We start from the raw sequence: 23,992 nt of genomic DNA, 5'->3' as shown, positions 1-23,992 counted from the left end.
CTGGCTGATGCTCTACTTTTTGATTACTTCAGCTGAAGAAATATGAAAGCCAATCCTTTCCTCTGAGTGCACTGATACAAGATTACAGGCACCTCTAATTCGTATAACCTCTACCCTTTTGTATGTCCTACCTCAAATGTTTTTTACTAACCTTGTTTTCTTTCAAAACTCAATTCCTGCAGGTGCTTTCCAGCCACATGATGACTAAGGCTGCTTAGTTTAATAACATCAGAAACTTTTTATGTCCTTTTTGTCCCATGAGGCTAAAACTCCTCTTACCTGAAGATGTAATTCTTTACATAGAATCATAGAATAGTTTGGGTTGTAAGGGATCTTGAAGATCATCTCATTCCAACTCCCTGCCATGGGCAGGGACACCTTCCACTAGACCAGGTTGCCAAAAGCTCCATCCAACCTGGCCTTGAACACCTCCAGGCATGGGGCAACCACTGCTTCCAGCAGAAAACTGTTCCAGTGCCTCACATCCTCACAGTAAAGAATTTCTTCCTAACACCTAATCTAAACCTGCCCTCTGCCAGTTTCAAGACACTCCTCCTGGTCCTACCACTCCATGCCCTTGGAAAAAGTCCTTCTGCAGATTTCTTTTCAGCTCCTTTGAGGTACTGGAAGGTTCTAGAAAGTCTCCCTGGAGCCTCTCCTCTCCAGGCTGGGCAATCCCAACTCTCTCAGTCTTCCCTCACAGGGGAGGTGCTCCAGCCCTCTCATTTTCATGGCTCCTCTGGATCCACCTCAACAAGCTGTCCTTTATAGTGGTCCCAACACAGTGCCCACATCCTAGTGGTCAGCTAACCTGGGGGCTCCAGCAGACTGAGAAGGGACTTGGGCAAGCTAAACAGAAATAATTTAAATCCAAACAAGGATTTGTGACTGACAGAAATGGTTCCACTGCCATTTGACATGCCAAAATTCATCTTTTGGTCTCCAAAAGCTTATATCAATAAATGCAGCATACCTGTCCATTCTGCAAACCTTCCTGGTATTTAGAAAAGCATTACAGCTGATCTTAGTGAGAGCTCAGTCTGAACCTGCACTGCGTAGGTCTGTGCTCTCTTTCAAGCAACAATTTGCATAAGGGTGTTCATTTCCAAAAAAAGCTTTCCAGGCTTTATACCCACAAGGCCATCTCTGGATGGAGAAGACAGAAAAACAGAAAACAGAGTGTTGGCCACCTGAAGAAAGGAAGGGAGATTTGGACAGTACTGACATTTGGGACTGATACCCTGGGTTTGTAGCACAAACATCATCAGTAAAGACCTACACAGCAACATTCATCAAGCTCTGTGTAACTCTGAACTTCCAATTCCAATGAGCTGGGATCATTCCACACAGAAGTGCCCAAACCTCAGTATTCAGGTTTAATTCTGAAGACAAACACAAAATACCTTATTAACTGACCCACAAATCCTGGGAGATTCAAAGACTGAATTAAAGCTACTAAATATGTACCTGCAATTCTAACAGTTGTTTGCAAACAGATACTTAAAACACTGTCCAGAAGCTCCCTCATGCTCCCTCATCTCCCCAAACAGAGGGAAACTGGCACATTTTAATTCTGTTCTGGTCAAGGTAGTTTTGTAGTGCCCCTTGCTCACCAATAGCACTACCAGTGACATGATAAATACTTCTCAGGTACCATTCATCTTCTCCTTCTTGTTATTAAGGTGAACTGTGTGTGCAGCATAACATTTTGTTTTAAAAGGACTTGGGATTTTCACAGGAGAAAGGAGAAGATTGATACAATTGTCCTTTCTTATTTTGGAGAAGGCAGGTGAAAGAAGCAGGTACCCAGGGAAATGGGAGGTGATGAGGTTTGCAAAGATCCTCAGTCCCTGAACGCTTTATTTATTATGGAAAAAACACACCATGAACCCATCAGCGCCTGAGGGACAGCGGGACAGGGGGGAAGGAGGCTCGGGGTGTCACCAGAATGATCTGAGGGGTGGATTCATGTCCCTAAGGCTGAACCTGGCAAGGAACACGCTGAGATCAGCACCTGTGGGCAATGGGCAGCGAGCAGCAGGCAGCAGGCAGGATGGACAGCAGGCAGGATGGACAACAGGCTGGGATGGACAGCAGGCAGGATGGACAACAGGCTGGGATGGACAGCAGGCAGGATGGACAGCAGGCAGGCAGGATGGACAGGGGCAGGCAGAGGTGGACAGAAGACAGCCTGCAGTCAGGGATGGACAGCAGGCAGGGATGGTCAGATGGACAGCGGACAGGGACGGACACTGGACAGACAGGGACGGACGGCAGGCAGGGATGGACAGTGGACAGGCAGGGACGGATGGCACGCAGGGACAGACAGCAGACAGGGACAGACAGCGGTCAGGGACGCACGGACAGCAGACAGGGACGGACGGACAGCAGACAGGGACTGACAGCAGACAGGGACGGACAGCGGATAGGGACGGACAGGACAGGAACAGGCAGCGGAAAGGCATGGACAGCGGGCAGACACGGACGGACAGCGGGCAGGGACGGACAGGGACGGACAGACAGCGGGCAGGGACGGACAGACAGCGGGCAGGGACGGACGGAGAGCGGGCAGGGACGGACAGGGACGGACAGACAGCGGGCAGGGACGGACGGACAGCGGGCAGGGACGGACAGGCACGGACGGACAGCGGGCAGGGACGGACGGACAGCGGGCAGGGACGGACAGGCACGGACGGACAGCGGGCAGGGACGGACAGGGGCCGCAGCCCCGCAGCGGGCCGGCAGCAGCAGCGCGACGCGCGCCCTCTGGCGGCCGCAGCCCGCAGTGCCAGCGCCGCTGCCCCCGGAGCGCGGCAGAGCGAGAGCGGAGCCCGACAGCCGCACTCAGCGCTGCTCTGACCTTTCTCTCCTTGCTTTTTCACCCTTTTTTTTGTTATAACGCGAGCTTTTCACACGCTCTGAAATGCCTCCAAGTTGCAAAAAACACGAATCCTTTCATTTTCGTACTTCAGTAAATATGTAAGCGATATCGCTGTAGCCAAATTAAGGCAAACAGTGCTCCTCTTGATCACTTCAAGTTTGTGCTTTTGAATTTCAAGTGTGCGACTGAAATGGGCTTTACAAAAAGTGGATACTTATGACGCCATTTAAATGTCACCGAATGTAGCAGAGGTTGAGCGAGCAGAGCGCAGACACAGGCAGTGGTGAGTGTGGCATGAAATGAGAAAACAAAAAAAGAGAGGAAATAATAAACCCTGTATTTATCACAGGCAGCAGCATAAGAGGGATCTAAAGAGGAGAGTTCAGTTTGTCTCACCGTTTTATCTGAAATTAAATTATGTTTAACTGTTTATAAAAGGGAACTGACAGTGCTTCTGCCTGTAAGGGGAGATTTCAGAAACCTGAAGATCATTATGAAACAGAAAGTGAGGGCAAAATCTTTGCTAAATCAGGAGCCCTGTTCCATAAAATCTCTAATTTAAAAAGTGCTATATTGATATAAAACAAGAGGTATTTACAAGGTGAAAATGTTGACAATTCTGATCCTTTGCATTGCCACCTATAACTCAAATAAGAAATATTTTAAAATACATCTTAAGGTCTGTCAAGTTTTTTCTGAACATCAAGCCTGTTTTGTGCTGCCCATTCAAAGACATTTATAGGTTGTGTAGAGATCCAGAAATCAAAAAACAACAAAAGTATAGTCCCTTAACTTTACTTAGATCCTGATTCTATATATGGATACATACAGAGACGAAAAATTTCTTTCCAGAACTGTAAATATTCATGTGTATGCGTGTTTCCAACAACAAGTGCATCTCAGAAGGAAAGTTCTTAAAAATTGAAAGGCACATTAAAGCCCAAGCAGAACTATATCATAGCTGTTGCTTATACATAGTGAGGTTAAAAGTTAATGCATAACCAAGGGCCTTTCCTAGTGCAAGCTCTCCTGATTGGAACTCCTTCATACAGAAATGCAGGATGTGTGTGGCAGAAATCCTGAATTCTCTTAAATTCAGTTATTTCCCTTTTCAGTACCTGCTTCATTTCCCCCCTCTTTCAAGGGAAGGCATCTGCTGTTAGACCACAATCACTGTCCTCCAAAGAAATAATTCAAGTATTGACATTTACAATCTGTATAAATATACCCCAATAAACGCATTTGGGTGAAGTGTGGCAGGTTAATAAAGATGATGACATAATGGTGCACACACTATTTAAAGCGAAAAAGAGAGGGAAAAATGCTGCATGCTGGCCTTTGGTAAGATTAAACATCCTTCTCTTAAGGAAGGAAGTGAACCAGAACTGATCGGAGCTGGAGTCAGTGGAGTTTGGGAGAACTGCATGTCTGTGAGGAGGGTCATTCCAGTTCTTTTGGAAATCGATTACATTCCCCAGCTACCTACTGTTATATTGCACCAGGATATTATTGTACAGTCTTGCTACAGAGCCCTCCATTATAGAGCAGCTCTATTGGCATTTCAATGCTCAATGAAGGCTAGAATTGCCACAGAGGTTTCAATTAAAGAAAATTCAAAACGAAAATGGAGAAGGAAAAAAGAAGAAAGAAGGCTGAAAGGGTTGAAAGTTTCCAGCAAAGGTATTTATGGCTGTCAGTCACCTTTTCTTTTTTCTTCCTGGCTCCTAAAGGGAAGTCTAAATCATCCATTTAAACTGATGCGTTTTGCAGAATTTTTGGGAGGAACCCTAATGGCATCATTCCAGTGGTATAGTAATAAATAAAAATATAGATATCCTTACCCATTTGGTATAAACTCAGCACTGCCCAAGTTAGAAGGGGGTAAACTACATTTACCTGTATTCCCCCTTGGCTGCATCACTGCAGGATGCTACTAGGACATATCAAAAGTAGTTATTCCATCCATAGCAGGCTGTAATCACTATTTTTCCTAACTCCTGGTCTGGTTCAAACACCCCGTGGTATCCACCACAACTACACAGGACTCCATATATCCTTTTCTAAACTGAACAGCCCAGAAGAATGGGTGTTTACTGATTACTTTATACACATCAACATACTCCCTGGACTGGCAGAGAACATAACTACTTGACAAATATGGCTTAAGTTTGCTTCTACTAAGGTTTGATATTTTAAATGTTTTTATCTTTTGTATTTATGGTCTGAACAAATTGGGTTAATTGCTTTATTGGCTGTACCAGACCCTATATTTGAGTTCAAGATTAATATTGCAGCCAGTTTCCAAGGTGATTGCCATTTAATTATTGTTTATGTAGAAGTGATTAACTAAATTGCAAAAAAAAAAAAAAAAAAATCCTAGCTAAAATTTGAAAACAAGGAGGGTCTGTAAAAAGCTAAACAAAAACCTAAAGAATTCAGGCAAGCATGTGAGATCCTGTCTATCAAGGGGTTTAATTCCCTTAAACAATTTGATGTCAGGAACACCTTGGTGTTTACAAGGAATTTACAAACCTTTAATTGCACTTTCCCCATTCAGTTACATTCTTTAAAACTTTCCACAAGACAGAGTTAGAGGCTGTTGTGGAGGGCAACAGCCATAGTGGAGAGGGCTCTTTTCATGCATAAGTCTCTCTTTAATCCTTATTTTTACATCTTGATTGCATTTCGCAATAGCAACCAGGCACTCCAGGCAGTGTTTTTAGGGCAATTACTACAATTCTTGGGTGGTCACTCTGCATTAGATTTCATACCTTATAAAACAACATGAGGTGTGCCATAATGACTCAGAAATATACAGCCTTACATGTCCTATTGCTTAATTAAGGAGGGTGTTTTGCAGGACAGATATTGCTAGTCTGTGGTTTTTAATTTTACTACACAGCAAAAGCACCTTAATTCATTAGGAATTGACAAACCTGCAAATTAGTGCATTTTCTGAATTAGAAAATAAGTGAATAAAACTGCAGAAAGAAAATCTAAATGTGAACATGGCAATATTAAAGCAAATGTGCTCATTTATCCTGGGAAATATAGCTGAGTCTCATTCTGTTGATATTTAATAGCCTAACACCTTGGCTTTTTTAAAATATAATGAGTCTTCAGACCCCAGACCTACAATGAGCTCCCTGTGTGCGGACTCCTGCACAAACATGGGTTTCAGCAAGGCTTCCCAGGAGAGCTGTCTGAGCATCACTTGTGGCCATACCAAGAACAGGGTTACAAGATACTGGAAGGATTTGTTGAGACAGTAGGGTTTTGTGGCAATTATCATTTCTGTGAGGTGGTGAAATAAAAGCCAGTGATCTTCCAGTCACTTTTACATTAGCGTAAATACTGAAACTTTTAAAGCTATGCTTAGTTTTTTGACAGGCACTGATAAGCAGATAAGTCGCAAAATTTGACCTACTTGAGTAAATATCTATAATCTGACAAACAGTATGCTGCAATTTCCCTCTCCCTTCTTTATAAATCCATTGGGTTTTTTTGCTGGCAATCTAAAATGACTAAATGCACAGACAACACATGGAGTAAGTGCACTCACCTCCACCTTGCTCACTTCCCTTTCTCCCTGTGCCAGAAGTTAGCAAAAATGTTGATCCCAACCTTTACCCAAAAGTTTTTTTACTCCAACAATTTTCCAGATGTAGGCAATGAAGGGTACAATTTCTAACAAATGCAGTGATGTTAATGCTGTCAGGGTTCAAAGCCTGGTGTTTGAAGGCAGTGGGGCAGCACATAATGAGTACAGGATTCTCCAGCTAAACCCAAACATTCTTTCTTAACCCACTGGTCTTTGCTGAAGGCCAGTTTGCTCTATCATCTTCCACTGACCTTGTCTGGACAACTCTTCCTGCCACATTCCTCATATAAATATACTCTAGACCACAGTACTATGAGCTGGACGAGATGAGCAACAACAACCTATTCAAGCTTTGGCCAAAAGAGATTATTGACCAAGTTGGCCAGATGAGGTTATCAGCCAAGTTGACTAAAACATCTTTCAACCAAGGCTCTGCACAGCTTTGTTGACTCATTCCAGCAGCATACTCCAAGAGCTCAGCCAGAATTGTAGCTTTCATCCTACCTTAGGAGGGTTTCAGCTCACCAAACATGTGCCTGCACCTGGCTAGCAATCATTAACACTGAATGATAGTCCCTAGTCTGATGGAAGCACATGCAGTCAGCAGAGAGCTAATTGCCTATCTACTCAGTAAGATCATGGGGTCATCCCTACAGCTTCAGACAGAAATCCTAAATCATCCATAACTGCCTAGTTCATCGTTTGCTGTTTTCCAACAATTTATAGTGGTATCACTCTAACCTGCAACGGCATCTTCTGGGCATGAAACTGTTATCCCATGGAGAGTAAGGGAATTTTTAACCTCTATGGGAGCCAGGTTTCATCCGAGCTTCCTGAAAAAGTGTGTGATGTCCCTTCTGAAAGACTGTATTACTGCCAGAGGAATTATTCAGGGCTCTTCAGTATGAGACCTGACTATTTTGGGACCATGAGCCCCAAAATTACTGAATGCTTTTGAAAATTACTTTGGGTCTCTGACCCACAGCAGCCATTATCTTAACAACCTGTCTACAGTACAGCATGAGGAAATATTTCCTTCCATTGACTTAAAATTTATATGCAACCTACTTCAATGAAATGCACTTATTTTTCTCTTCCCCTTAGAAAATGATTGGGAGTGAAAAATAAAATAGCTGCTCCAATTTTATTTATGTTTTCTGTAGTCATAAATATCTGCATTCAGTCTCTCTTTTACATGCAAAGCAATACTGCAATCTCTCATGCCAGGCCCACTTCTGCTGTCATTGTAGTCAGTGGTCAAAATTCATATGGATCTCACAGGGAATCAGGATAAGGTCTGTGTATAAGCTGTCCTTACACATCTCACCATCTGCACCGAAGTAAACAAAAAATGCCATATTAACATAGCTGGAAACAGAAGGAGAGAAGAATATACCAGCATTTGCTAAATATAAAGTGATAAACAGTTTTAAAAGGTGCTACAAATAATGGATGGCTTTAAAAAAAGAAGTTACAGCTGCAGTATATGTGACTTAAACAGGACCATGTTGAGACTCTTTTTTAAATTATTATTGCCTTTATTAATATGTTATAGCAAACAATATGCAATATTAACAATATAGACAGCACTATAAAATAATTAACATTATTGACAATTTTTCAGCCCTGCAAGGAGAAAGATTTTATTACAGCCCCAGCTCTGTCATGGGCTGTGTGCATGCTCAAATTTGCACAGTTTCATTTAACAGAGAACCACACAAGCCCTGGGATTTATTCCCAAAGATTTTGCTCAGGAGTGACAGGTGAGAGTCTCATTCTGTAAAGTACGATGATGTGGCACAGGCTTAAATCAGTAAAGTACTCCTGTTTAGGAAAATACACCTAAGAAAAGAAGCCGTAGGCATGTGCTTATGTGCTTCCACTAATCAGCCTGATTGCTGTATTTTTCCTGAGGCAGAGATAAGGTTTACAGACATAGGTCCCAAATTTGGGCCAACCTAAATATTATTTAAATGCATCTCTTTCTCTTTCCTCTCCTTCTTTTTGCTGAAAGAGCTGGGTTTGCAGCACATCTTATTCCTATCTGCCTTTATTAAGCTTTTCATAAATGTGTAAGAAAAAAAAAATAATTCAGCATCCCAGACATCTTCTTGGGTTTAAGATCTTAACAAATGAGGACACAGCTGGGCTACTTGGTCTGTGGATTTGCTAGCTGCAGGATTAAGTCCAGCTGAGCTGAAGTTTATAAACCAAGTTATTGACTTTAAAAATTCTCATACCGCTTATCAAAACACACCACATTGAAAGAACACCCTTCCCAGAATCAAATGTGGCAAAGCTTTCTCAATTATAGACAGCCTCTCCCCATACAGCTGGCCTTACCATAACCTTACTAGTCTCCTGCATCTATTTTATTTCAAGACTCACTCTCAACTTGCTGTAAAAAAATAGTCTTTTCTGTCTCCCATGCTAAATAAGCAGGGTCTGGGCAGCAAAAGGTTGGTGGCATATAGCCCAGCACTGAAAGTGGAAACAAATCATGCCCCAGCAGGCATCATCCTCCCCTGGCAAAGCCCAGGCTGCCATTAGGTGCTACTCACCTGAAAGGATTTGTCTCTAGTCTGATGTTAGCACAGCGCCTTTGTACATCGCTTTTCACTAAAGGTCTGATCCAGCTGCCATTAAAATCAATGAAAAGGCTCCCATTGACTTCAAAGGAGTTGAGATATACAGTATATTGCAGCGGATGAAAAATACCAAAGGAAAAGAAAACCTGTCTTTTAGTATATACTTTCGATTTTTATATAGTCTTCACCATAACAATGTTCTGAAGAAAGGGACTGGAAAATTTTCTATGTCTGTCAATGCTGAAAACTGGTGGGGGGGGGAGGAAAGTTTTGACAAAAGAAGATACTTCCCCATTCACTTCAAATCACATTTTTCTGTCAAAAATTGTTTTCAGTAGCAAACATGATTAAATTCTAAACTGCCAATAAAGCCAGGGAAGTATTTTAAAACAGACCATCTTTGGAACCATACACTTACTCATCAGTCACCAGAATTTCTGTGACTTTGAAGGCTTAATAAAAAGAAAAAAGGTCGAATATTAGTGCTTTTATTGCTTGTGTCTACAGGGAGGATCCCAGTGCCTGACTCAGCCCAGTGCTCTGTGACAGACATAAGATGGGGTAACACATAGAGGAAAGAGAGGGATTTATTTGAATACAGAAAGCTGGGCCAGACATCCACCTATGAAGCTTTATAGATGCATGTATTTAAAACAACTTTCAGCAGCTTTATATACCATTACAGTTATTGGATTTTTCATCTTTGACTTAGATACAAATTACTTAATTAGAAACTTCAATACTTGCTTAACTATGAAACCCTTCCATTATTATTGTTTCCCCAAAAAATAAAAAAAAATATATGCAGATATATATTTGCACCTAAGAGAATTTCTCAGCAGTCAAAACTTCTATGGAAAGCAGTAGTACAACTGTGATAGGCTAGATTATTCAGGGATTTGGATGAAACCACTCTTTGGTTCAGATCACATCTGGCTTTCCTTGAATGTAATGACCCAACATTTGGTTATTGTTTTGTGAATATGATTTACTACCAAATTATTCCCTCTGGATTCACTGGAATCTGACAGAAAACATCTTGAAAGCACACATATGTTTCTATTTTTAAAAAAAAATTCAATTAATTCTCTGGTTTTGAAATATTTTATAACTCCGTATCTCCAACAGGTTTTTCTTTTTTCCCACCCCCAGTAGACTACTTTGAAGGAACGACAAGCTGCTGAAACTCTACGCAGGGCATTTGTCCATTATGGAAGGGAGATCACAAAAGCATTTCACATCCCACTGTTCAGAGAAAGAACAAGTCTATTTCTACCTCACATGGCAGGGTCGTGTACATGGTGGGTTCAAAGAAGAATGATGGAAAAATGCTCTGTATATCAGATACAATTAAACGAGACTTTTAATCGACTGCACAAACGTAACTTACCTAAGGGATTCCTGCTGACCCTCTCACAGAATGGCTTCACCTCAGGGATTCCCATCCCTGAGGAATAAACATAAATAAGTCTTTCCTCTGGGGTTAACCCCTTGCACACCCCAGCAAACACAGCATCCTTCCAAGCTACTCCAACAAAGGTGCTGGGAATTTCTGCTAAAAATCTGACCTGCTGGAGCGTGGGATGCTGCTGGGTGGGCAACACATGCACTTGAGACAAACAAAGTTCCTCCCCTGCAACCACTGTCCCCCCATCTCTACTCAGAACACCACTTAGAGCTCAGGGGCCTGATATATGTCTACAGGATCCACTGTCTATGCTCAAATCAATCTCACATTTCACAGCTGAGCATGGGGTGCCCTGTCCTCCTCACATGGGCACCATTGGAACACACTGCACTGAAACCCACTGGTTTGTAAAACATTTTTGTTAGTGACTTCCAAAATACTACTGGGAGCTGGCAGAAAACCCAAGGGTTTGGGTGAATGACTAAACAGCTCAGGGCCACAGCTAATGCAGTTCCCAGAATAGCAGCCCCCACACCAGGCAGAAGGGGAATGGCTGTGTTAAAGGTAAAATCCCTGATGAGCCTGAGTTTGAGTCTTGATATATAATTAGTGTCACAAGGAAGAGATAATGCAGTGTTTTTCACTGACCCTAATGTCAAAATGTTTCCTTTTCCCTCTGCTTCATGTTGGAGAAAGTATGGCCTTAGTACCTCACTTTTACCAACACCACTGTCCTGTGAAAAGCAGAAGCTGGAGGCAGCTAATTTTGGAACTCCAGCCCTGGACAGGCTAACCCATGTGCCTAACTCCACATGAGTAGCCAAAGACCAAAGGGATTACTCCTGAAAGTCAAGTGACACCTGTGTGCTTTTCTGGCTGAGGGTTTCTGACACGAAGGAATCCCAGCTTCACAGGACAAAAGGATTAGGTTTCATCCCTAGTGCATAACCAGATATTGCTCTTTAAAACAGCCATTGGTGCACAGGAATAGGAAATATAAAGGTCAATTCTGAGAGAGACAAAGATTTTTTTCTGTGTAGTAACAAATACCTTGAAATAGTCTGTGCTGATGAGTGAGGATTAGATTTAAATTCAGCATATTAATGTACATTTCTAATCTTAAATTTCAAAAATTATTAGCCATTTATAGGCTGAGTAACACCTTCTGCACTCATTTTAGCTAGTATAAAAATCATAAAGGTTAGCAAACTGTGTGGATCAGAATATAAACTAATCAGCATCTGGGATTAGGAAGAAATCTCCTCCAATTCATTGGTAAAGGCTTCCTCAAATACGGAACAGAGCCCATTATTGTTTGGCTGTTAATAACTCAAGTGACATTTGCCATATGCCATCAAAGGACCCGGAGTCAATACGGATTTTATCTCCGTTAAGGCCTGCAGATTCAGCCTCAAATTGTGAGTTCACAATTCAATAGTGAGTTGAGCATTCCCATTTTAAAACAGTTTTTGAAAATGGTGGGGATTACTTGGAAATCGTGCGATGCCAAGGTGCAAGGGAAGAAGTCACAGAGGAGCAGAAGAGAAAGGAAATAAGATTTTGACATAGGACAAATATCAAAGTAGGTGATCTTTTTTCCTTCGCCAACTGTGCTAAAGTTGTCTTTTTAAACTAGAATCACTGTGTAACTCCAATCAAATCACATTCAAAGCAGTTATTCCAGTATGTCCCTAGCTGCATTTCCACAGTAATTTAAGTACGTTATTCATATGCTGAGTTTCTCAGAGAAAAGGAAATAAACTGAAGGTGTTTTTTTCCCCACAGTTAAAAGTATATTGAAGGTATGACCTTAAAGTAAGGATAAACCTCAAGGTTGTTTTTTTTTTTCTGGAATAAATTTTGATAGCCTAATATAGGTGGAATTAAGCCTCAGTTTCTTATGCTTCAGTATCTCTAGAAGAGTCACAATTTGTGCTGGAGGGGATCTGCAAGAAAATGTCAGTGTCTCTGAAGGGGCCATTTTTGCCACTAAGAATTAATGAGATGTCTTTAGAGGTGCTGATAGTCCTTTCCCAGAAGTACAAGTTGGCTCCCTGAATTAGCATTTTTCTAGAGCTGCCAAGCATCTCAGCTAGGAAAAACCCTCACTCCCTGATGTCTCTTGCTGAAATGTTTTCATCCCATGTCCCTGCAGTGCAGACCTACTGCCTCACTTGCACCTCCAGACAGCCTGAACTGTCCTTGAGGAATGCTGGTAGAAAGACTAGAGAGTCATAAAATCACAGAATGGTTTGGGTTGGAAGGGATCTTAAAGGTCATCTAGCTCCAATCCCTTGTCATGGGGAAGGAGTACCTTCCACTAGACCAAGCTGCTCCGTCCAAACTGGTCTTGAACATTTCTAAGGATGGGGCATCCACAACTGGGTTAAAACATTACTTTTTCCCCAGAAGAGTCCAACCACCAAAAGCTTTCCTCAGGTTTAGGTTCCCACCTGAAATCGGAAGTCTGTTTGTACCCTGCATGGCAGGGACCAAGGGAGGATGCCTTGAGAAGAACATGACAGGGAGCTCATGCAGGAGTAGCTCACTGGCATGTCTTCCCTCACTCCAGCCAACTGCAGCAGTTGGATTTCTTAGGCCAGCGACAGTGCCTCTGTGTTCATCATCTCTCCACTGACGTTTTGCCTTTGGGAATTCATCCCAGCCTTTTCTGAACCCCACAAACTCCTGGCATTCAGCGCACTCGGTGCTGTGCATGTCCTGCATCCAGAGGCTGCCCAGTACAAATCATGAGCAGAGCTCCCTCGGGCTGTTTTGAAGCTGGTGCCTGCTATTTGCCTGTGCTGGCCCCAAGTGCAAAGGTGATGCTGTCACCTGCCTGGAAATGCTGCCAATCATGATGCCTGCCAGAGCAGCCAAACATGCTCCATTTTCAGGAATATGAGAGGTTATTGCTGTTATTTCTCAATGCTGAGTGAGGGTCTGCAAGCCTACAGCCAAAGGACTATGCGAAATAAAGAGTTCCCAGAGGTTCTTCCCTGGGCTCCAGCCAGCAAACACCTGCTCACACACAAAACTCTCCATTGAAGCCAAAGGGACTACACCTGTCAGCACAGTCATGCCTGCCATGATACCTGTTTGGCTTCCCAAGTTGAAGAAAACCTGCTCCAAGCTGCACCAAGTGCCTGATGTGCTCCATGCTACTATTTGATTCACAAGTCATAAATCTGCATTGCTCATGTGGATCTGGGGTAACAGTAAAACAACCACTGAAGGTGGAAACTGCCACAATTTCAGACACTGCCAATGAGTAGTAAGTTACTGTAGTTTGAATACTTTATGCATTACTGAATTGAAACTTAAATTAAAGGCAACTTTTAGAAGACACTAATATAATTTCTGCGCCTCTGGATACCTTCTAGATCTATTCTTCGAGCACTGTAATTTTTAGCTATAACATGTACAGACCTGATGCTGTAACACACTGAGAGTCCTGACCTGTGATTTCCAGTCACTATTGAGAGTTTTCTGCCTGGGCTTTACATCTACATGCAATCATTGCCAGAAACTAAGGTGGGTGTTCACAAAAATCACGTAGATTACTTCTGAAAATCACTAAGATAATATTTTGGATAAAAGACAGATTCCTAGTGGAAAATAATCATACAATCATAAAATAGTTTGGATTGGAAGGGACCTTAAAGCTCATCTCATTCCAACCTCCCTGTGCCATGGGCAGGGACACCCTGCACTAGACAAGGTTGCTCAAACTCCCATCCTACCTGGCCTTGAATGGGGCACCCATAGTTTCTCTAGGCAACCTATACCAGGGTCTCACCACCCTCACAGTAAATAAGTTCTTTCTTTCTAATGCCTATTAGATGTGTTATTATTGTCTGCTTCTTCTAATGTCTATTATAGAAGTAAAAAGACATTTATATTAAACACTCGCTCTATAACAGTGAGACTAGTAACAAACCACCTTTTGACAGAAGGAAACATCTCCCAAAATATCCAGACATAGAATGAGATGTAAAGAAAAATACTTTTCAGGAATATTTCTGCCTCTGTTTTGATGAGTATGATGGAGAGCACTCAGATAGGGTGAGTCTGTCCAGCCACAATGCACAGAGAATTTAATAGAAAACACAACAGACATGACTACTTGTTGGCAGCCTTCATGCTTAATTTATCTGTATGTGATCCCCTGGAACGTATCCCTTTCCCTAATATTCAAATACAAAGGGTTTCAAGATGCATAAACTTGCATCCAAGTAAAATAGGAAGGAGGGTGTTCCCCTCTTCTTCACTGAACAGGCTATGGGATTTATTGCATTGTATTGTGCCATTTCAAAATGGTTGTAAAAGTTTGTCCCTAGGCATAAAGCCTGCTCACTTACTTTGTAGCAGTGCATCAGCTAATGAGCTCTTATTTGCCTTTCCAAATTAAATTATTCGTTACAGGTAGAAGGAATTTTGCAGCAGTGGGTTAAAAGTAAGAGAGTGAAAAAAGCACATTAAGCAACTTTTCTAGTCTGTTCTAATTCAAAGGTACTTTACTGTTCTTCTAACACAGAAGTCCTCAACTCACACATCAAGTAAAAGTTGCTGGCAAACTCTCAGGAAAGGTGCCCTTTTCTTTCACCATCGTTCAGCGGCAATGCTGCTGTTTTCCTCTGCCTCCAGTGGTTATGTCATCTCTGAGGTCAGTTTTCTGCTTCTTGAACATGACTTGGCTGTTTATGAAACGTGAAATCAGCATCAACAACCCGTAGCAACTTCAAGAAAGAAGCCCTGGGCTAACAAATAATAAAAAACCCCTTATTTTTGCCCACAGTGAGAAAAATCTACAGAGCTGCTACCTAAGGGCTTTCATTGCCTTCGGCACAGAAGGAATCCACATTTAGAGAGTGCAGCCTAAACATTTTCACTCTCTGAGCTCATCATTTATTTCAGTGGCAGATGTCCCTATGTGAGACAACCTCGCCAGTCATCAATCCCTCTTTAGATTAAACATGAAAGGGGGTCTATCCTCCCATCAACACAGGGGAGATGTACTAATATGGCCCAAATTAATGTACTAATCATCCTTTGACAGAATAGAATTTTAAATATCCCAGCTCTACCACTCCAAAATCATAGTCTGAGTCTGATCGTTTGAAAATCAGTGTTGGTCATCAGGGATCTCAGATTTCATCTGAATTTTTTCAGGGTATTGGGCACAACCACACACATTACGCTGGGGCAGAGGGGAAGAGAAATTAAAGGGGAAAGTCAGGGCACCTTGGTGAAAATCCCAACACAAGGCAGTTCAGCCAAACCCCGGCTTCTCCCCAGTTATTTAGTTACAAAACAGAATTTTCGTCCAAGAGAGCACTCCCGGAAAACACTATCTTTGCACATACTTGCTTGAATACGCACTCGCATGGGTTTTCATTCTCAGTGTTTACTGGGGCTCTGGTTACATTCTCCAGACAATTTACTCATATAATGTGTTTTTTTCTCCCTCTGGCTACTGTGAAAAAAAGCTTCAAAAGAGGTAGGCAGGGAAAAAAAATCCTCTCGCTAATGTTTTTCTCTCCTAAATACTGAGGAATTCAGGAATACTTCCCTGGCACCGTTCTCACTATTTACATGCATGTAGCTGTGTACATACCCCAGCCTGCTAACCCATGCTCTGCACAAGGGATATAACTGAATAGGGTTATTCACAACCAAACCCTCCTACAGCTCAGTCGGTGCCAGGATTTTAGTCTATGCTCACGAGGCTGTGATTAGACCTAGAGAACATTATGAAAATCAACCTGGCTAATTATTACTCCAAATAACTGAGACAGGAATGCAATAGAGTCTCCAGGAAATACTATAAGAGAAGCAAGATTTGACTGTTTGCATTTGTTTGTTTGTAAATGTTCTCATTAGCTCATCTGTAAGATTTATGCTCCATGCAAGAATTACCAGGGGAAATTCTATAGACTGTTCAAAGAAAGAAGGCAGAAAGATGATCACATCACTCTTTTTGGATACAAAAGCCTCTGAATGCAAAAATTTTGTGCAGAATGTTCATCACAACATTGTTAATCATATCCTTGTTGACTATACAAACCATTTATACTAAGTTTCCTAGCATTTAAAAACAGAGCTGAGAGCCTGATTTTCTATATATCTCCAAGCAAAATGTTTTTCCCTATTTTAAACCCCCAAATTAAAACACAAGAGTTTAGTCCTTGGGAGAGTACATCTATGTATGGAACAAAAAGAACCTGTCAACAATCTCAAGACCTCTGCAAAAGCACAATTGGACAAAGTGAGAAACATCTAGGTGATTCCAGTATGAACAGTGTGCCCTAAGCGCTGGAGACACCATGTAACCTTCAGGACCCTGCCAATCTGACATGAGGCAAAAGACCTAATCAGTATAACTACTGGGATTAATTTTACCATAAATATGAAAGGAAAATAAAGCACTGAGGCACCTATGATGAGAGGAGGGTGGGTCTGCACCAGTCCAGAACAGTGGTAAAAAGCCATCCAAGGCATCTCTGATGCTCCAGATGAATGCAGAAAAATGAAACAATTCCCAAATAACCAAGATAATATGTGGCCAGTTTCATCCAAGAGAAAAAATAAATCCTTCCTGACAGTCTGGAAGACCTCACTAAAGCAAAAAAAAAAAAAAAGACAGTGATTATTTGCCAATAATTATTCTATTATTTTGAAACTGTAGGTGTTACAAGTATGGTGAGAGCAACCCTGGCAGTGCTGGTGTGCCTGGAGATTCAAAAGGGACTGAGGAATAGGAGGAATAACAGGTTCTCAGAGTGAGAGACAAGGAACTGCCACCAACATCCTGACAGGGCTCCCACTCACACATGCACAGAAAGATGTACAGATTTTTCCACAAGGCATATGAAAGGAAGTATTTAAAATTACTTATTTAACATCCTCTTAAACATCGCTACCTGTGACAGCTTTTACAGGGCAAGCAGTGTTATTATTTAGGGCTCTGCCCTAACATTTCTTCTTTTAAGAGTGGATTTGTCTGACTTAAGTTGGCAAACACTGGGTCCTGTAATGCCTTTGTCAGGTAGATAAAGCAGCTCCTCACTCTTGGGTGTCTTTTCCATGGGTCAGTACCTACCTGCAGTGACCAAGTCACTTCTCAGCTGCTTCCCTGATGAGCTAAATAAGTTGAGCTGCTTATGCCTTGTGTTGTCATGCTTCTTTTCTGAATCCTTTTTCATACCTTTCCTTTGAACTTCCCTTACTATTTCCACATTGCTTTTGAACTGCAAACACCAAAACTGGACACGGTTCCTAACAGTAGCCTTACCATGTTGTGCATGTGAGCAACATCAAATCCTCTTATCTGCTTGGTATTACTCTTTTTTACATCTCAGGATTGCATTGCCCTTTTAGCAACAGAATTGCAATGAGATTTCATTTTGAGGTGTTTATGCGAAAAGAAACCAAAATCTTTTTCAAAGTCCTTGTCTTCCAAAAAGAGCTCCTACCCTGCACAGCCTCTTGTCTTCATGCTTTACTGTACTGCCTTGCACTAACCTAATGTTCAGAATTTTTTCATTTTATTTTGACCTCTTCATGAACTGAAACAGGGTAACTTTAAATTAGATATTAGAAAGGTATTCTTTACTGTGATGGTGATGCACTGGCACAGGCTGCCCAGGGAAGCTGTGGCTGCCCCATCTCTGGAACTATTCAAGGCCAGGTATGGGGCTTTTGCTCATCCTGACCTAATGGAAGGTTCCCTGCCCATGGAAGGGGAACTGGAACTAGATCATCTTTAAGGCCTCTTCCAATACAAACCATTTTATGATTCCATGATTAAGCACTTCAGGTCACTCAGCAATAATAATTTGCCCCTTTATTACTTATTCCTCCATTTGTTCACCATTAACCTGTGCTATGTGTAAACGTGAGTCTGTATAATTTCTTTGATAAGTGATAGAAACACTTGGCCTTTGCTCAAAACTTGATTCCTAAAGGAATCCGTTAAAAAAGACTTTTATATAATGTTCAGAATCTGTGAAAAGCATTAACCAAATAAAAACCAGAAGCATCATTGTAATTTTAAACTGACTTTTACGAGACATTAAAGAAGGAAAATTTCTTTTTATAGTCAGAGCAAAGATGCCATTCCCTTTCAGGGTGGGGATGAACTCCCCTAATGCTTTGTAAGGTACTGAAGGGACAATTGCTTGCCTCAAATACCTACCTCATTTGTAAACTCTGGGGTAAATCAGACCTTCTAAAATATGTGTCTAAAGGTATGTGAGACCTTTGAGTGTCTCCAGGCTCCAAGGTATGCTGGCAGGCCTGGCTGTACCTCAGCTCTATCCCCAGAAAAGCCCACAATATCCTCAACCTTCCCCTATCAAGTTTTCTATGGGTCTGAAGGGACCTTCTCTGGTCAGTCTGGATAGAAGGAAAACAAAGGCTGTGGAGAGTAGCACTGTCTTCATCTCACTCCAGAGCCTGGATATGATTCCCTGTATTATCAGTGGCAACTAATGCAGGTGGCCACTAAGTCTTCTGAGAGGCTTCAGCAGCACCTACTTGTCTCATTTTCCTCTCTGTGAACCTGCTTCTGGTTCTTTCCACAGTCAGGTTTATGAGGTACTTAACATTTACAGGGAAAATTCAGTATTTAATTAAGCTGAATTACATCTCAGAATTTTTCTGAGATTGTTTGGGAGGCCATCTAAATATACAGAAAAATCATGTGTATAAGTTGAACCAAAATATTATAGCATTTATTTTGGTCCCTCTATTAAATGATAGAACATCTCTTCTCTGTGCCCAGGGTGTCATACCACTGCTTCATTCAGAGCTGAAATGAATTATTTACAATTAAAATTACCAGAATCACAGAATATTCTGAGTTGGAATTGACAAGAATGGGGGGCATGATGCCTCTCCTAAAGGAAATGTGACTGAGTCATTTATATTTTTTTGTTCTCACTCTCTGTTCTAGTTATGCCACAGATGGTAGAAAAATAGAAGTCAAACTAATTTAATACAGACATTCAGTTCAAAATGGCATGTATTTTAGTTCTCCCTGTATAATTATGAGGAATAGGTGGAAACATATTGTTACTGTTTTAGACAAACAAATCAAACAACACAGCTCCCTCTAAAATCACCTTGAAAGTCCAATTCCTCCCACATCCTCCTTCATAAACCAGTGTAGTGGAGTTACTCTGATGAAACTCAAGCAGCTGATGCAATGACTTCAATGGCAATGAAAATGCCTTTCCATGTGACTGAGTGGGACTAGAGGTGACTGGAAATAAAGTTGTTAAACAGAACCTTCATAAACTTTCAAGAAGTCCAACAAAAACCTGACTTTTGCTATCCCTAACCATTAGAGATTTTCAAATAATTCAAGACAGTGCTCTAGACTCTGCCAGTATAGTGAAATAGATCTTACTTTTATTACTGCCCATCAGAAATCACAATCACAACTCCAGCAGAACCCACTTCTCTCTTCTGGGGGAAGTTTTAGCAAATGGTTCTGTCATGGCTAAGAGAAATCAACTCAATATACTGCTTGCTCTTAGAGGATCAGACTCTTCTCATTCCCTTGACAAGTCAGGGACAAGGACGTTTTGGCTCATACACCTAAAATCACACAAATCTTTATTTCACCAATTCCAAGCAAATGACTTCATAACCTCTGCCTGCAGAGACGTGTGTGTGTCTGCAAACAGTTTGTGGTCAGGTTAAAGAGCCAAATGCCTGAGGAAATCAAGAATATGTAGAGTTGAGGAGTTAGAATATAATCCCCTTGTGAAAAAGATACAGGTATATGGTCAGCTCTTAGGGGGATGACCACATAACTTCCTCATCTCTTGGTACAATCATTTCCCTCAGTAGGTTATCAACCAAACAGTGATGATCTGACACTCCTCGTCTTGTCTGAAGGTTGATTCTTTTCACAATAGTTGCCTGCCTTGATGACTACCCTGTAAATGACATGGAGGTGGGCATGATTTGGGAGGTATGAAGGACAGAATCCTTTTCTAAGCACTCCCGGTGACAGGACATTGTACCTGCCACCTCTGACTTCCCACCCCTGAGAGCAGCTTTGGTTGCTCAGCCAAAGACAAAAGATTTGCTCAGGGAAGGAGGTATTTCATTTAACATGGTGTGCCCATTGAAGTCAACTCTTTTTTCAATAAATTCCACAGGTTAGTAGTTTTAATCCATCTTAAATTCATATTTTGGCAATTAACTCAAGCTGCACAGATAAAAATTACTTTAAATGCCGTTTCCTGCTTCCTTTGGGCATTATCTTTCTGTTAAATGCTAAAGATAATTGTAACAGATATGTATATATGAATGCTAAAGCAGAAGCAAACAGTCTTTATACATCAAATAAATAAAAATAGATGATTGAAAAAAACCCCTAAAATATCTTTCAAATCTCCACTGACTTTTTCAGAACCCCTAAACCCTGTGAATATACAAAATATCTACTACCGTATTTTCTAGATATTCTACCAGATCTATTAACATTTTCAGACAGCAGAAAATTAATGCATTGACATTAGAATCTATGTCGTAAACCTATAATTAAGGAGATCTTCATTAGCTGAAAGCAGAAGTGAAACCTTCCAGTTAAGGTCTGGGTAGCAGATATTCCTCTTTGGCTATGCCTTAGAAAAATCTCAGGCTACACATTCAGAGATGAAATTTCATTACCTTTGAAATGGCTTAACCTGCATTAAAAAAAAAAAAAAAAAAAAAAAAAAAGAATTCTCTAGTAGCAATCTAAAAAATTATATTTTGAATCCCTTAAAAGAAATAATAATTTCACTTCCTTAAGCTTGTACAAACCTAGGGGATAGGTTTTACCACAAAGTAAGAAATATTTATAGGCACCCCTTTGCAAAATCCTACTCCTCAACTACTATGCTGGTCCCTGTGATACATGCCCACAATCTAATGGCATTGTCATCAAATATTTTTCAGACTAAAATGAAATCTCCAATAAGATGAATAGATCTGTGTGTGTCTTCCAATATTTTATCAGAAGATGGACTTGATGCTCTGACAATTCAAGATGCCATTAGTTTTGATATGATCAGCAAAGACAGGGGAAGTTGTATTATTCTCATTCTAATACACGCCTTGTAACATAATGATCTATTGCTAAAAGAGGAAATCTCTTCTTTCAGAGGAGCAAGATTTACCAGCCACCAAAGTCTTGCAGGCTATCAGCTGCCTAATCCAAAATTGGGATTCTTTCAAATAATCCTCAGCCTGTCAAGCACAACCCTGTAACAGATTCTATTAAAAAAAAACCACAGCGCCATCCAAATAAACCCCTCACCCCAGAATATCTGTGTTTCTGGAAATAGACATTTTGTTTCATTAGCATTGCAAAGATCCTTATTTTCAGCATTATTATGTGGACAAAGGTTTGCTTCCCTTAAAACTCAAACTATGTAAGAGTAGGGACAGGATTTCCCAAATGCTGAGAAAGGATGGGAGCGGCAGTGGATCTTTTCCAGTGCCAGGAACAGCATGCCAAGCATGGGGAATTTCTCCAGATCCAGGTATTCATTTTAATTTTAAAAAAAACTTGCAGACTGTTGCTTCACTTCATCAGGAGCAGAATGCCCCCAATAACTTTTCAGTCCCCTGACCTTCTCTACAAAACTCTCCAGCTTTTTTCTCAGAATCAGAACAGAGAAAAAAGGAATTAAAAAAATATAAAATGAAGCAGTTTCTTCTCAAATTACTGAAGTTACTAAAATAAAATTGGAGCAAGAAAATTAAAGTATAATGGTATATTCAATGTAATCAAATGCTTATTCTTCATGAATATGAAATTGTGATGCTACTTCTGAGTCGAACTGGTTTAGATTTAGAGCAAAGTCACTGAGGATCAAGAAATTCTCTGAAATTCATTACCTGTAACTGAATGCAGAATCTGACCCTGTGTCAGCATTTGTAAATCAGGTATTTGACAAAATTTGATGGGAAAACTAAAGTCAAGATTTGAACTCTATCTTCCAGAAGTGAGAGTACAGAAGCACCTTCCTAAAATGAAAATGCAGAAAATGGTCAGTATAATAGACATATAGAGCTTCATAGCTTAAAAGTGCTGTCCAAATATTAGCTAAATCCTTACTATAAACCTGTGAGGCAGATAAGATGGAAGCACTTATGCTAAAAATAAATAAAACCTAGAACTGTCTCACATAACTGTAAGATTTTATTAAAAAATAAACAGGGCTGGTTGGTATCCTTAACCTCAAGGTCACAAAACAAAGTACTAGGCACTGGAGGATAGCAGCAGAAGCCAGTACTCCAAAATGACTGTGTCTAATTAAGGATTCCAAAGAATCTCTGCTTTATGCTCTCTCCTGTCTCAAAGCTTCGCTGCGAGAACATTCAAATGCCACCAGGAGACTGACATGCTACTTGTTAGGTCAACAGTCCCATTGAGACTTCTTCTCATCATCAGATTCTGGGCCAACCATATATGCTGGGCAAATAATGCTCCACCAGGGCAAATAACACTGGGCAGGGCTCTCCTGTTCAAAAGGGAGAAAACCAAGGGGGGAGAAAAAACAGCGTGGAAATCAGAAGAGTGTGTCGTGTGTGCACGTGGTAAATAATTCAGCTTTAAACTGTTCTGAACTTCTGACCCTCACACTCCACTGTGATGAACAGGACTGGAGGTTTCAATGTTAGTCCACGATATGTGAAAGACAAAAATGTATGAAGCCTGCTTGTTCCAGCGTGAGGCCGTATTCAGCTAAAAGCATTCTAACATTAATGATGATGGCTGGGTTCAGAACTGTTTTAGTCCACTGCAATAATTTTCATTTGTTTATGAGGTTGGGAAGAGAGAAAATGAAATTGCTCTGTTAGTGTGCACCCTGCTTCCTCCAGGCACTGGGCAGCATGTGTCCCTTTTCCAATAAAAACATAGATTTGCCTGTTTCTGTGGGTTGTGTGCTTCCCTCCCTTCCCTTTGCTGGCATTTGGCACAACTGCCTTACTTCTAACATGTTAGAGCATAAATGCATTTTTTTAACCAGCAAAGTAAGGAGAAAAGAATTTGATTAAGCTTATTTTTATGCTTACAGGAAATATAAAAGACAAAGTGTTCTATGTTTAAAACTACAGCATATGCAGCTTGTGTGCACATCAGAGAGATCCCTACAAAGCAGCACACGCAGATACAAGATTATAGAGAAGAGAGAGACAGATGCAGATTTCCACGCGGACAATCTCTAGTGACTCCAAACGCGATGTATATTAAAAAAAAAAAAAAAAATCGCGATGTTGAATGAAAATGGTATCAACGTATTCCAACACTCCTGTGGACTTGGAGAGGCCCGGGACCAGGACCTCGGGGAGCGGTGATTTCATAAAGCGGGGCAATATTTCTTTCCAAGTACCCGCTACTTTCCCGCAGGCAGCGGGAGCGCCGTGACCTTTGGATCGCGCTGTCCCCCGCACGTCCCCGCCGCGGCCCGAGGGCAGCGCTCGGGGCTCGGCGCCGCCCGCACCTG

The 23,992-nt window shown here is 41.2% G+C and overlaps 1 protein-coding gene across 1 annotated transcript; it reads left to right on the top strand.

The window, feature by feature from the left end:
* The first annotated feature begins 1,884 nt into the window (after positions 1-1,884).
* LOC121344228 (filaggrin-like) lies at positions 1,885-2,859 on the top strand. The gene has a single exon (XM_041419999.1). The coding sequence runs from the start codon at positions 1,885-1,887 to the stop codon at positions 2,857-2,859; it is 975 nt and encodes a 324-aa protein (XP_041275933.1).
* The last annotated feature ends 21,133 nt before the right edge of the window (positions 2,860-23,992 follow it).

The sequence above is a fragment of the Onychostruthus taczanowskii genome, unplaced genomic scaffold (genome assembly GCF_017590055.1).
Source record: "Onychostruthus taczanowskii isolate IOZ18803 unplaced genomic scaffold, ASM1759005v1 scaffold11, whole genome shotgun sequence".
Lineage (NCBI taxonomy): Eukaryota > Metazoa > Chordata > Aves > Passeriformes > Passeridae > Onychostruthus > Onychostruthus taczanowskii.
The sequence above is the reverse complement of the archived record's forward strand: the minus strand, read 5'-3'. Positions and strand labels throughout refer to the sequence as shown.

What these genes read in the sequence shown, in the direction of transcription:
- LOC121344228 (XM_041419999.1), top strand. Translation starts at nt 1,885, where the DNA reads ATGAACCCATCAGCGCCTGAGGGACAGCGGGACAGGGGGGAAGGAGGC.